General features: G+C 41.5%; 2 protein-coding genes across 3 annotated transcripts in view; both read left to right on the plus strand.

Annotated features, from left to right (window-relative positions):
- The window catches only part of LOC133445849 (E3 ubiquitin-protein ligase TRIM21-like), a 39,642-nt gene extending 34,563 nt beyond the window's left edge, over positions 1 to 5,079 (plus strand). The window contains exons 1-2 of one of the 2 annotated variants that reach the window (XM_061723348.1): positions 354 to 460; positions 2,968 to 5,079. In XM_061723348.1, the coding sequence (XP_061579332.1) occupies positions 2,977 to 4,620 (1,644 nt within the window). In that variant the 5' untranslated portion in view covers positions 354 to 460; positions 2,968 to 2,976 and the 3' untranslated portion in view covers positions 4,621 to 5,079. Of the gene's footprint in view, positions 1 to 353; positions 461 to 2,967 lie in introns of those variants that run through there. The other variant, XM_061723356.1, reaches the window with a different exon arrangement.
- LOC133445838 (E3 ubiquitin-protein ligase TRIM39-like) overlaps positions 2,307 to 13,494 on the plus strand; it is a 205,187-nt gene continuing 193,999 nt past the window's right edge. The window contains exon 1 of the mRNA XM_061723326.1: positions 2,307 to 2,322. The gene's annotated coding sequence lies outside the window, so the exon portion shown is untranslated. The remainder of the gene's footprint in view (positions 2,323 to 13,494) is intronic.

A 13,494-nucleotide genomic window follows, 5' to 3' on the forward strand; every position in this document is an offset into this window, starting at 1 on the left:
GGACCGGGTCTGGTAGTAGTTTTTTCTTCTTCGTGTGCAGCCTGTGAGCCTGTACCGCCACCACCAGGTGAGACGGTTACCATGGAAACCCAGAACTGGCTGGAAATTTGATTGGTTGATGATGAGACGTTGAACAGTGGAAAGTGAAGAGTTTAGTGTTTATCTACAAAAGGATGAACTGATGTGAGTTAGTAAAGAGTTTTCAGGAGGATGAAGACGACAACGACAAATAACATCAGGTAAAACAGCCATCATGAAAGTCACGTGACAGTAATCAGGTGGAAAGAGCAGAACTGGAAATACAGGAAAACTTCAACGTCATATGGTTGAGTGAATCAGAAGGTTTGTCAGAGCGACAGAAGAGCTGCAGCAGAGACTAAACCTGTCTGATTCTGGGTTTCTGAGTAAATTCAGACTTCAGAGTTTGTTCTCAACAACTCAGCAGAGTCTGGAGACACTGGTGAGTACAGAAGAAAACATTTACTGTGTTTCTGTCAGCGGGACGACAAAACTTCAACAGTTTACTAAATGTTATTCTGGAAAACTCAAACTGACTCTGGTGCAGCTTTGATGTTTCACACTTTCACTTTTGTTGTTGAATGATAAACATGAGAGAAAAAATAATAGATTTTACTAGTTGGATTAAGAAGGCACCATGGATCAGAGACAGAGAACAAGTAGCAAATTATTACAAGTGACTGAAGTCCAGGTATCACAAACGTAAAGCAGGGCGGCTTACCAACTGAAAACGGGACAACTTTACCACCAGCTTACCAAACAAACTGTCAGCAGTTTTCAAGCTGTATCTCCAGGACAGAAACCAGACTTCAAGTTCACCTTGACGAAGTCCATTGCAGTGGCCGGGTCTTCAAAGGTGCAGGTAGCTCCACCAGGAAAAGTGAACCTCAAAATCACAGGAAACCTCAGACCAAACTTCACTCCAGGACACGAATGAAACAGATGTTTGACATCCGTGAATGCAGCACGTTTCTTCACAACTGAAAAAGTACTGTTCCCTTCATGAAAAGGGAACAGTGTTTTGCCTTGGAAGAGAAGAGGAGAGTCCCTGGAAGCTTCAACAGCACAGCGTCGAATATCATTCCTCATTTGAAAGAAGTGCACATGAGTCAGAAAGGGTCATCAAAAAGTCTGCAAGGTATTTGGGGGCCTGTAAACATTCAGAAACTGGACTCTGGATGAGGCCTGCATATGGGCAGAAATATGTGCCACTAGAAACTGAATTTGAATCATTTATATTTGAATTTGAATTGCTCATATAGCAGTAGTAGGCTACGTGAAAAGGAGTTCTTTGTATCTGCACTCGATTGCTGTTCCTCCGGAAGACCCGGATGTCTGGCACAGCAAAATTGAAATTGAATTGCAAGAACTGAATTTGAATTGTGAGAACTGAATGTAGATTCAGTTTTTCAATGCAATGATTCAAATTAAACAATACAAATTCAAATTATGTGATTCAGATTCAGTTTTTTAATGCAATTATTCAAGTTGAGCAATTCAAATTCAAATATAATTCAAATTCACATATTCGCACATATTTCTGCCCATACCTGCAGCTGTACAGCCACGTATTAAAAAGACGGAAACCTTCAAGGTGTTAACTCTTGACATTGAAATTATTAATTTAATAAGTCTGCAATCCCTCAGGTCGCTCGGCCCTGCCTGTGATACGTCCTCCCTGTTTCAGGAGACAGGATTTACTCTTTGGTTTTGCACAGAGACAGTTCCAGGGAGGATTATCACTCCATGATTTGTTATAATGCACAGACTTGGCTGTGTTATCTGTGCTCCTTAGCTGTGTGTTAGCTTGTTCTTAGTGTCCAGAAGCTATCGCAGGTAAGTTCACATGGAAAGAAGGAATAAATCTGGGAAAAATCAGTATAAAATCAATAACACAAGCAAATCAAGCAGAGAGCAAGCAGAGGAAGCGTCTGAACTGTAAAGCAGCAGGAATGAGGAGGAATATAGTTTTATTGTCCGTACCGCCCAGTCCTGATCTGAACTTTGAACAAGTTCCAGTTAAGTTAAGATAAACAACATTGTAAAGGTGAATGTTTGAACAACGAGCTGCAGCCGAAGCTTCACTCCGTCTGTAGGAGCCATTTATGTTTGTTGGTTTATTTTATTTAATTATTGGGTTGTGGTTACATCATTTGGACACTAGGTGGTGATGAAAGTTCACCATATATAGTACAGGGAACAGGAAGAGGAAGAAACAGAAAGGGAAAGTCAAACAGTTCTCACCAGACGCACAACAGATCACACAGACAAACAGAACAGAGCTGCACCTGCAACAGAAAACTGGTATGTTAACCTTTTCTTCAATAAACCACCAACTAACTGCAACTGTTACTGCCTGGAAATGAGTCATTTGGGTCTGCGTTGGTTCACTCCTGCCCCACCTGTGAAGTAATAAAGAAGCTTTGGAAATAGGAAAACTTTTTGGAAATTGTACACCGTCTTATTCATCACATCAATTCTGCTGTTTGACAATAATCCTGTAAATCAGAGGAAGGAACCAGAGCAGAGGGAGGAAGGAGGAAAGTTCAAGTGTGACGGAGCAGAAATCCAGTCCAGACGATTCCTGTTCGTCTCTGAAAGAAGATCCAAGCGAGTCCATCAGGTTTTCCTCAAGAAGAAAACATTTACTGTGTTTCTGTCAGCAGGAAGACAAAACTTCACCTCAGTTTACTAAATGTTATTCTGGAAAACTCAATCTGACTCTGGTCAAAGAACAGGAACGTTTAGAGGAAAATGATTCACATGGAATAGTTAATTATTCTGGAGTCGTGACATTAATAATCTAAACTTGTGTTGATTACGTTCCTCCTTTTACTGTCAGACAGGTCTTTTCTCTGAGGATTCATGTTTCCTTCTCTCTTGTTGTTTTTCTCTTCTTCATGTCATTATTGCAGCTTTGATGTTTCACACTTTCACTTTTGTTTCCAGAGATCCACCATGTCTGCTGGCAGCAACCTGAGATCTGCAGATCAGTTCCTGTGCTCCATCTGTCTGGATGTGTTCACTGATCCAGTCAGCACACCATGTGGACACAACTTCTGTAAAACCTGCATCACTCATTTCTGGGATGATAATGTTCTCTACAAGTGTCCCATCTGTCAAAAGATGTTCAACACCAGACCTCAGCTGAAAGTCAACACCTTCATCAGAGAGATGGTTTCTGAGTTCAGACGTGAAGCTCAACAGAAATCCAGCAGCAGCAGCTCAGAGCAACAAGCTGCAGAACCAGGAGAAGTTCCCTGTGACGTCTGCACTGGAACCAGACTGAAGGCCCTGAAGTCCTGCCTGGTGTGTCTGCTGTCCTACTGTGAGACTCACCTGGAGCCTCATCTGACAGCTTCACGTCTGAAAAGACATCAGCTGGTGGAGCCTGTGGAGAACCTGGAGGACAGGATTTGTACGAAGCACGATAAACCTCTGGAGCTGTTCTGTAAGACCGACCAGACATGTGTCTGCACGCTCTGCTCTGTTTTAGACCACAAGAATCATGAGTTTGTTCCTCTGAGAGAAGAATATGAAGGAAAGAAGGCAGATCTGGAGAAGACAGAGGCTGAGATTCAGCAGATGATCCAGAAGAGACGACTGAAGATTCAGGAGTTCAAAGAGTCTCTGAAGATCAGTAACGATGCTGCAGACAGAGAGAAAGCAGAAGGTGTTCAGGTCTTCACTGATCTGAAGGAGTCTGTTGAGAGACGTCTGAAGGAGTTCATGAAGGAGATGGAAGACAAACAGAAAACTGCAGAGAAACAGGCTGAAGACTTCATCAAAGATCTGGAACAGGAAATCTGTGAGCTGAAGAAGAGGAGCTCTGAGGTGGAGCAGCTCTCACGCTCTGAAGATCACCTCCACCTCCTCCAAAGATTCTCATCCCTGAAAGATGCTCCACCCACCAAGAACTGGACAGAGGTCAGAGTCCATCCACCTTCATATGAGGGGACTGTGGTGAGAGCTGTGGAGCAGCTGGAGAAGAACCTCAGAGAAAAGATGAAGAAGCTGCTTGAAGCTGAGCTGAGGAGGATCCAGCAGTTTGAAGCTGATGTGACTCTTGATCCTGATACAGCACATCCTAGACTCGTCCTGTCTGAAGATGGAAAACAAGTGTATGGTGGTGATGTGAAGAAGAATCTTCCAGATAATCCAGAGAGATTCTCTACATGTGTTTGTGTTTTAGGAAAACAGAGTTTCTCTTCAGGCAGATTTTACTTTGAGGTTCAGGTTAAAGGAAAGACTGACTGGGATGTAGGAGTGGCCAGAGAGTCGATCAACAGGAAGGGAGACATCACTCTGGGTACTCAGAATGGTTACTGGACTGTTTGGATGAGAAATGTAAACGAGTACAAAGCTCTTACTGATCGTCAAGTCCGTCTCCATCTCAGTTCTCCTCCTGAGAAGTTGGGGGTGTTTGTGGATTATGAGGAGGGTCTGGTCTCCTTTCATGATGTAGATGCTGCAGCACTTATCTACTCCTTTACTGGCTGCTCCTTCAGGGAGAAACTCCACCCGTTCTTCTGTCCTGAATCCTATAATGGAGGTAAAAACTCTGCTCCTCTGATCATCTGTCCTGTCAATCAAACTATCTAATAACATCTGAATGTCAATGTGAAATGATTAAAGATTCACTCTGATTGATGGAAACAAATGTTCAAGTTCCCTCCAAAGTTATTTCATCTCATTAAAGTGATCATTTTGTTTGATTTATCATATTATTACATTTGTATGTTGTACTTCTACCTTTTACTTGTTTTTATGTTCATCCTCTTTTTAAAGGAACATTTGAGATTTTCCAGTCATTTTTTTCCCAGAACTCTGTAATCTGTTTGTCTCTGATGTTACCGTCTTGATTTTGAAATGCTCCATTTTAAGTTGCTTTGAAAGTCAGCGAGTGTTGGTTTGATTTACCATTGTAATCAGATTACAATGCTGATTCATTCTGTTAAATAGTTGGTCTTGCAAGATTTGTATAGAACCTGTATAAATACTGTATCAACGCTTGATCAGAATTTGAAAATAAAGGAAAAGAGTTAGTTAATCATAATAAAATCTGTGAGGCAGTTTAAACATCTGCAGTTTTATTTAAACATCTGGGGGGTATTCCAAGAAGGAGGTTTAACAAACACTGAGTTAAAGTCTCATCTTGAGGTTACTTGAACCCATGACGACTAAACCTGCTCAGTTGGTTCCAACACACCGGTTATGAATGAACCCAACCAGAGCCGGATTAACGGAGAGGCAGAGTAGGCACGTGCCTAGGGCCCGACAGGGGGGGGGCCCAGACAGAGGGGAAAAAAAAAAAAAAAAAAATTTTTTTTTTTTTTTTTTTTTTTGTCTGCACACATATTAATGGTTGATAACATGCCGGTAAAAACCTAAGGCATATATATATGTGCATTATTACTATATTTAGTATACATACATATATATATACGCATACATACGCACAGGGCCGCCGCAAGGGATGTGTGAACCGTGCGACCGCACGGGGCCTGGCGCCCCAAGGGGCCTGGCGCCCCAAGGGGCCTGGCGCTATGGGCCGGTTTTTTTTCCCCTATTTTTTTTTTTTTCTTTATAAATATCAACAGTCACGTTCCATTACAGACCTAAATGTGTACTAGTCTGTGCATATCAATAAATATATGTGCAATGATGACGCGTGTCTGTTGTTCAATCCAATGATCAGACCAAGCGCAGACACAAGCTGCTCTGATCCAGACGGGTGGAGGTGGAACAAACTGTCACACAATGTCGAGAAAACGAGACAGATTCAGGAAATTTCCATCAGGGGATGAAAAAAGAAAAAAACTAAAGACAATGGAAGAGTTTAATGCCTCTCTGAAAGGCACGTTTGATAAATTTGTTACAAAAATCACCGATCCGCTCGGGTCTCAAGCAGCCGTGGGGCCCCGCGTCGAGGTAAGCCCAGATGATGATGAGGCAGGGGAAGGTACCCAGTATTTTGCTAATTGGAGAGTTAAAATTGCGCATAGAGACACCAGATCCGACCCGAAAAACCCAAAAATTTTGCGCGCGCTCGCTACGCTCACGCGCGAGGGCCACCCTGGCTATTTCACACAGGGCCTCGCAAATCTCTCTAACGGCTCTGCATACGCATACACATACATACACATACACATACAGACATACATACTACAGCACACTTTGTCTTACTGCAAATTGTATTGGTCTTTGTAGATTTTACTTCTTATTTAACTATTCAATTTAATCAACACATTTAATTAAGATTTTCTGCAAAATGCTCACAATCGATAAGATAAGGATCATGTAATAGCATTTAATAGAGCATTGTAATAACGTATAAATAATAAAAATCTAAAAATAGTCTGATAGACTGTTTAATATACAACACATGACTTATTTTGGAATACAAAGAACCAACTTGACTATGACTTTGCTATGTAAAATGTGAATTAAGTTTTATTAGTAACTTTGGTAAGTTTAAGATTTCATAAATAACATCGATGGAGGGGGGCCCGAAAATCACAGTCTGCCTAGTGTAGTCCATTTATTTAATCCGGCTCTGAACCCAACTAACCCAGAGTTGGTTAACCCAGAGTTGTGCGAGTTCCCAGTGAATCTATTAAGACATCATCTATCGAGGGTTGAAAAATGGAGCAAGTCCTCCTGATCAAACCGTGATACAAGGAGCTTGGTCATCAACAGAACTATCCAGACTTTGATGACAAGTTGGTGACAACCGTTAATTAGAATCAGGTGTGTTGATGCAGGGAAACAACTAAAACATGCAGACTGCGGCCCTCGAGGACCGACTTTGGACAGCCCTGTATTAAATAAATGAAGCAAACAATGGGAAAATGAATTGAAAAAATAAAAAAAAGTGAAAACTCTGTCAAGTGTATTTTTTTAATTTAAATGATTGAGGCAGATTTGATCACGCACTCTGTGACTATCATTTTGACCCGGGTTCTGCTGTGAGTCACGTTGAAGCGCGTTTGCGCTGCAGCATCCGGATCTGGGTACGGGGTAATGAGCGTGGGGAGGTGCTGATATCCTCTAACCCCCAGGAGATAGCCATACAATTCTACTGCAATTGCACATATAACACAAAGTTAGACACATGAATATTCGCAAAACTGATCAATATAATATTAGTAATATAACGCGTCGCACTCTGTAGGACAATGTGAGTACAATGTTTATTTTAGTTGGGTTACATATTTCCTGATATGGTTGGGTTTATATAAGTATATCTAACTTAGCTGCTAAAGCAGTCTTTTTGGTCTCATGCTGAGCAAGTTACTCGTTGGTATGTCCTGTTTTAATTTTTCTTCTTTTCTTTATACTTTTACAAGGCTCATATTTTACACTGGTAAACTAAGTGTTTTTCTTCTGGAAAAGTTCAGATGCTGTTTTAATTGGGCAGTCCTATTACCTTTGTGCTTTCATTGCAGGTGGAGGGGATATCAGAAGTCCTCTTTGAGAGTTCATTATTTAAAAAAAAAAATAAAAAATTGATAAGATTTCTCTTAGACCATAAGTTTGGTGATCAATATGTTTACAATGTAGTTGGAGCGTCGTTACTCGGAAGACCTCGGGACACATCATTGGGAGACCATGGTTTTTGTGTGGGGAGGGGGGCTGGAATCTGGGGTATATGAGGGGTTCATGGTTATTTACAAGGGGAGGGAACGCCAGTCATGTTTTGTTTTGCACTGTATAGATAATTCATGGTTTAAAGTTACTCGGTTCAGAATCCACAGGTCAGATTTTCTATTTTACATAGTTAAGTAGCCATGGGGACTAGTACAATTAAGATTTCTTCCTGGAATGTGAACGGTCTGGGCTCATTTGTAAAAAGGCGAAAGGTGTTAAGTTATCTGAAACAAAAGAACTCAGATGTGATGATGCTCCAAGAAACACATGACAGATGAATTCATGACAGATGGATTGGCTGTGCCTATCATAACACTTTTAATCAAAAAAAGCGGGGGTATCTATATTATTTTCAAAAAAAGTGAAGGTCAAGATAGAGAAAGAATTTAGAGACAAAGAAGGGCGATTATTGATACTACTGGTTAATTTATCAGGGCAAAATATAATTTTAGGCAATTTATATGCACCTAACGTGGAGGACCCAGACTTCTTTCTTCAACTTAAAAAATATATTTTGGACTTCGGCAACTTTCCTGTAATTATGGGTGGTGATTACAACCAAGTACTGGATGGGTTTTTGGATAGATCTGGGTCCAACATTATCAGACCATCTAGGACTCAGGACTCTATAAGGGCCTTATGTAAGGATACAGGACTGTATGATATATGGAGACTTTAAAATCCCACAGCGCATGATTAAAATTTTTTTTCAAACAGACATTCTGTCTTTTCTCGGATTGATTATTTTTTGATTTCACACACTCTTATTGAAAGCACTGAAGCCTGCAGTATAGGCACGATAGCTCTGACAGATCACGCCCCTATTGACTTAGTTATCACGTTTGGAGAGGCACGAGAAAGATCTAAAGGCTGGCGGATGAATACTAGTATCCTACAGAGTGAGACATCCTGTGCAAACCTTCAAAACCACATTAAAACATTTTTTGAAATTAATAATGGAATGGCTGATCAGAGTAATGTATGGGAGGCCTTTAAGGCTTACATACGGGGGGTCTTGATACAACAAACAGCACTAATAAAAAACAGGACAAATTAAAAATATCTAAATATGAGCTAGAACTTAAGAAGCTGGAAAATGAATACTGGGAAAACCCTAACAATACTTGCCTAGCCAGTCTAGTTAAGGCTAAGTATGAACTAAATACTATCTTTACAAAAAAAGCAGAATATTCCTTATATAGGCTGAAACAGAAATGGTATGAGTCAGGCGACAAAGCCAGTAAATTGCTAGCTAGTAAATTGAAAACCCGAGAAGCTGCCCGCCAAATTGGGGGGATCAAAGACAAAAATGGGAAGCTTGTCACTAATCATAAAGAAATTAATAATGTGTTTAGAGAGTTTTATGAGGAACTTTACAGATCAGAGGGCCAGATGGACTTAATTAAGGCAAAAGATTTTTTCGAACACTTAAATCTTCCTAAATTGTCAGAGGAGGATATGAGGAAGCTAGAAAGCCAAATAACTCTGGAGGAGTTGACTAGAACAATCAAGATGCTGCCTAGTGGGAAGACCCCAGTTATTGACGGCATACCTAGTGAATTCTATAAGAAATTTGCGGAGGAACTTGCCCCTGAGATTTTAAAAACATTCAATGCTGCTATTGACACAGGGCTACTCCCACCCTCAATGACAGAGTCAATAATAACCCTGATATTGAAAAAAGGAAAAAAAGTTATTTACAAAGCTTTTCGCAATGAGAGTGAATAATATAATAAAGACAATTATACATCCGGACCAGGTGGGGTTTGTGAAAGGCAGGACCTCTTCTGACAGCCTCAGACGCCTCCTGCATTTAATTTGGAAGTCTAAAGACATGGACACCCCAATAGCTGCGTTGTCTCTAGATGCGGACAAAGCGTTTGATCGCGTTAGCTGGAGTTATCTAATTTTTACCTTAAAAGAATTTGGATTTGGACCTATGTTTCAAGATATCATAAAGCTTATATACAGTCAACCTAAATCTATGGTAACAACCAATGGTCTGAGGTCGACTGCTTTCTCCCCCGGACGTGGGACTAAGCAGGGAGACCCACTCTCACCGCTATTGTTTATTATTGCACTGGAGCCCTTAGCTGAGGCTATAAGATTAAATGAATCAGTTAGGGGGGTCACAATGGGTGGCCGGGAAAACAAAATGTTGATTTTTGCAGATGATATTCTGGTTCTGATGTCGGACCCGCAGAGATCTGTACCCCCAATGCTGGTCAACTCTTTCTCGGAAATATCGGGGTATAAAATAAATTGGGCCAAATCTGAGGTGATGCCCCTGTCGAAACATTGTTATAGAAGCAATTTTCAAAATTGGAAATTTCAGTGGGTGCCAAAAAATCTGAAATATTTGGGGATACTTTTAAACCCCGGACTTGAGAATATGATATCTGATAATTTTGACCCAGTATTGTATAAGATAGAACTCCTCCTCAAGGGATGGGATAAATTGCAGATTTCATTATGGGGGAGAATCCAAGTTATAAAAATGGTGGTAGCTCCCAAACTGAACTACAGTGGGGAGAACAAGTATTTGATACACTGCCGATTTTGCAGGTTTTCCCACTTGCAAAGCATGTAGAAGTCTGTAATTTTTATCATAGGTACTTCAACTGTGAGTGACAGAATCTAAAAAAAATCCAGAAAATCACATTGTATGATTTTTAAGTAATTAATTTGCATTTTAATGCATGACATAAGTATTTGATACATCAGAAAAACAGAACTTAATATTTGGTACAGAAACCTTTGTTTGCAATTACAGAGATCAGACGTTTCCTGTAGTTCTTGACCAGGTTTACACACACTGCAGCAGGGATTTTGGTATTTGATCACCTGTCAACCAGTAAGACTTCCGGCTCTCACAGACCTGTTAGTTCTTCTTTAAGAAGCCCTCCTGTTCTCCACTCATTACCTGTATTAACTGCACCTGTTTGAACTCGTTACCTGTATAAAAGACACCTGTCCACACACTCAAACAAACAAACTCCAACCTCTCCACAATGGCCAAGACCAGAGAGCTGTGTAAGGACATCAGGGATAAAATTGTAGACCTGGGATGGGCTACAGGACAATAGGCAAGCAGCTTGGTGAGACGGCAACAACTGTTGGCGCAATTATTAGAAAATGGAAGAAGTTCAAGATGACGGTCAATCTCCCTCGGTCTGGGGCTCCATGCAAAATCTCACCTCGTGGGGCATCAATGATCATGAGGAAGGTGAGGGATCAGCCCAGAACGGCAGGACCTGGTCAATGGCCTGAAGAGAGCTGGGACCACAGTCTCAAAGAAAACCATCAGTAACACACTACGCCATCATGGATTAAAATCCTGCAGTGCACGCAAGGTCCCCCTGCAAGCCAGTGCATGTCAAGGCCCGTCTGAAGTTTTCCAATGACCATCTGGATGATCCAGAGGAGGAATGGGAGAAGGTCATGTGGTCTGATGAGACTAAAATAGAGCTTTTTGGTCTAAACTCCATTCGCCGTGTTTGGAGGAAGAAGAAGGATGAGTACAACCCCAAGAACACCATCCCAACCGTGAAGCATGGAGGTGGAAACATCATTCTTTGGGGATGCTTTTCTGCAAAGGGGACAGGACGACTGCACCGTATTGAGGGGAGGATGGATGGGGCCATGTATCGCGAGATCTTGGCCAACAACCTCCTTCCCTCAGTAAGAGCATTGAAGATGGGTCGTGGCTGGGTCTTCCAGCATGACAACGACCCGAAACACACAGCCAGGGCAACTAAGGAGTGGCTCCGTAAGAAGCATTTCAAGGTCCTGGAGTGGCCTAGCCAGTCTCCAGACCTGAACCCAATAGAAAATCTTTGGAGGGAGCTGAAAGTCCGTATTGCCCAGCGACAGCCCGAAACCTGAAGGATCTGGAGAAGATCTGTATGGAGGAGTGGGCCAAAATCCCTGCTGCAGTGTGTGTAAACCTGGTCAAGAACTACAGGAAACGTCTGATCTCTGTAATTGCAAACAAAGGTTTCTGTACCAAATATTAAGTTCTGTTTTTCTGATGTATCAAATACTTATGTCATGCAATAAAATGCAAATTAATTACTTAAAAATCATACAATGTGATTTTCTGGATTTTTTTTTTATATTCCATCACTCACAGTAGAAGAGTACCTATGATAAAAATTACAGACTTCTACATGCTTTTCAAGTGGGAAAACCTGCAAAATCGGCAGTGTATCAAATACTTGTTCTCCCCACTGTATCTTTTAAACTTAAACTTAAACTTTATTTATTTGTATAGCGCCAAATCATACAATATAAAATGCAACACATGGTGCTTTACATGCAGAATAAAATAACAATAAAAAACACAATTTAAAACATTCCATACGACCCCACCCCCCACGCGTACACACACACTCACTCACACTCATATACATGTGCACACACTCACACGCCCACACACACACACACACACACAGTAAGTGGACTGGTGACATGGCTTAGCACTAACGATCCAGGTGAGGAAAACACTACCTATGGGTGGCCGTCCACACTGAGAAGCTTCACCGACCACGACCACCAGAAGCATCGCCACAGAGACCCCCCCAACCCGGACAGGCCGGGGCAGACCCCACACAGAAGGTGGAGCCCCCCCCCCCAGCTACCCAGGCCTGAGGGATCCCCATGACGACACCCCCATGGGCGGAGCAGACACACCTCCCAGTGTGGACGACCCCCCTGAGGAAACACTGGAGCTAAAAACTAAAAGATTAAAAGAAAGTAAGAAATGCCTAAAAGTGTAAAATTTTAGAGAAATCTATATAAAACTTAAGATGAATAATAAATAACATAAAGTAAAAAGTCACTAAAATGGATTAAAGTTTTAGAGATGATAAAAGAGCTAAAGAAGTAGACACAATACATAGCTAAAAACAATAGGTAAATGAGATCAGATAAAAGCCAAACTAAAAAGGTGTGTCTTGAGCCTCCTTTTAAAAATATCAACATTCTCTGCGGCCCTGAGGTTCTCTGGCAGGCTGTTCCATAAAGAGGGGCCATAATGGCTGAATGCAGCCTCACCGTGGGTTTTGGTCGCGGTTCGGGGAATGGTTAAACATGCTACCCCTGAGCGTGCCAGTGACTACATTCCAGACTATAGATAAGATGTTCAGTCAGTTTATTTGGGCAGGTAAAAAGGCCAGAATGAAGTTATCAAGACTACACGTGAAGATAGAACATGGGGGGCTGAGACTTCCGAATATGAAGCTCTACTAGGAAGCATTCTTAGGGGCTCAGATAGTCTCCCTTTTCTCGTGTGGGGAGGACGGACCTCTGTGGGTAGACTTGGAGGAAGAAGTGAATGCCCCATTCAGAGCAACAGATTACCTAAATCAGGATCTGAAGACTGATAGTCAGAACCCAATAATCTCCCATACTAGGAATACCTGGCACCGCATGCACAGAAGGGAGGGAGCATCCCCTTTCTTGATAGAGTCGGCCTCGATATGGAATAATCCAAAATTGAGAATAGGAGGGAAGATGTTCTTTTGGAAAGAGTGGCATAGGAAGGGGGTTGAGCACATTGGAGATCTTTATCATAATAATGCACTGAGAACATTTGAAGAATTAAGAGAACTTTATGATTTACAAAGAAAAGATTTCTGGAGATTTCTACAACTTAGAGACTGTCTATCTAAAGTAGGCCCTATGGACACCAGGCTGCCTACTCAGTCCTCCATGTGCTCTAAATTGAAGTTGCTGAGTACCCTTCCACACCTGGCAGGTCAAATATATAACTACCTCACGGATGGACTTAAAGGTATTGTGACATCATTTTTAACATGCTTTTAA

The sequence above is a fragment of the Cololabis saira genome, chromosome 1, assembly GCF_033807715.1.
Source record: "Cololabis saira isolate AMF1-May2022 chromosome 1, fColSai1.1, whole genome shotgun sequence".
NCBI lineage: Eukaryota > Metazoa > Chordata > Actinopteri > Beloniformes > Belonidae > Cololabis > Cololabis saira.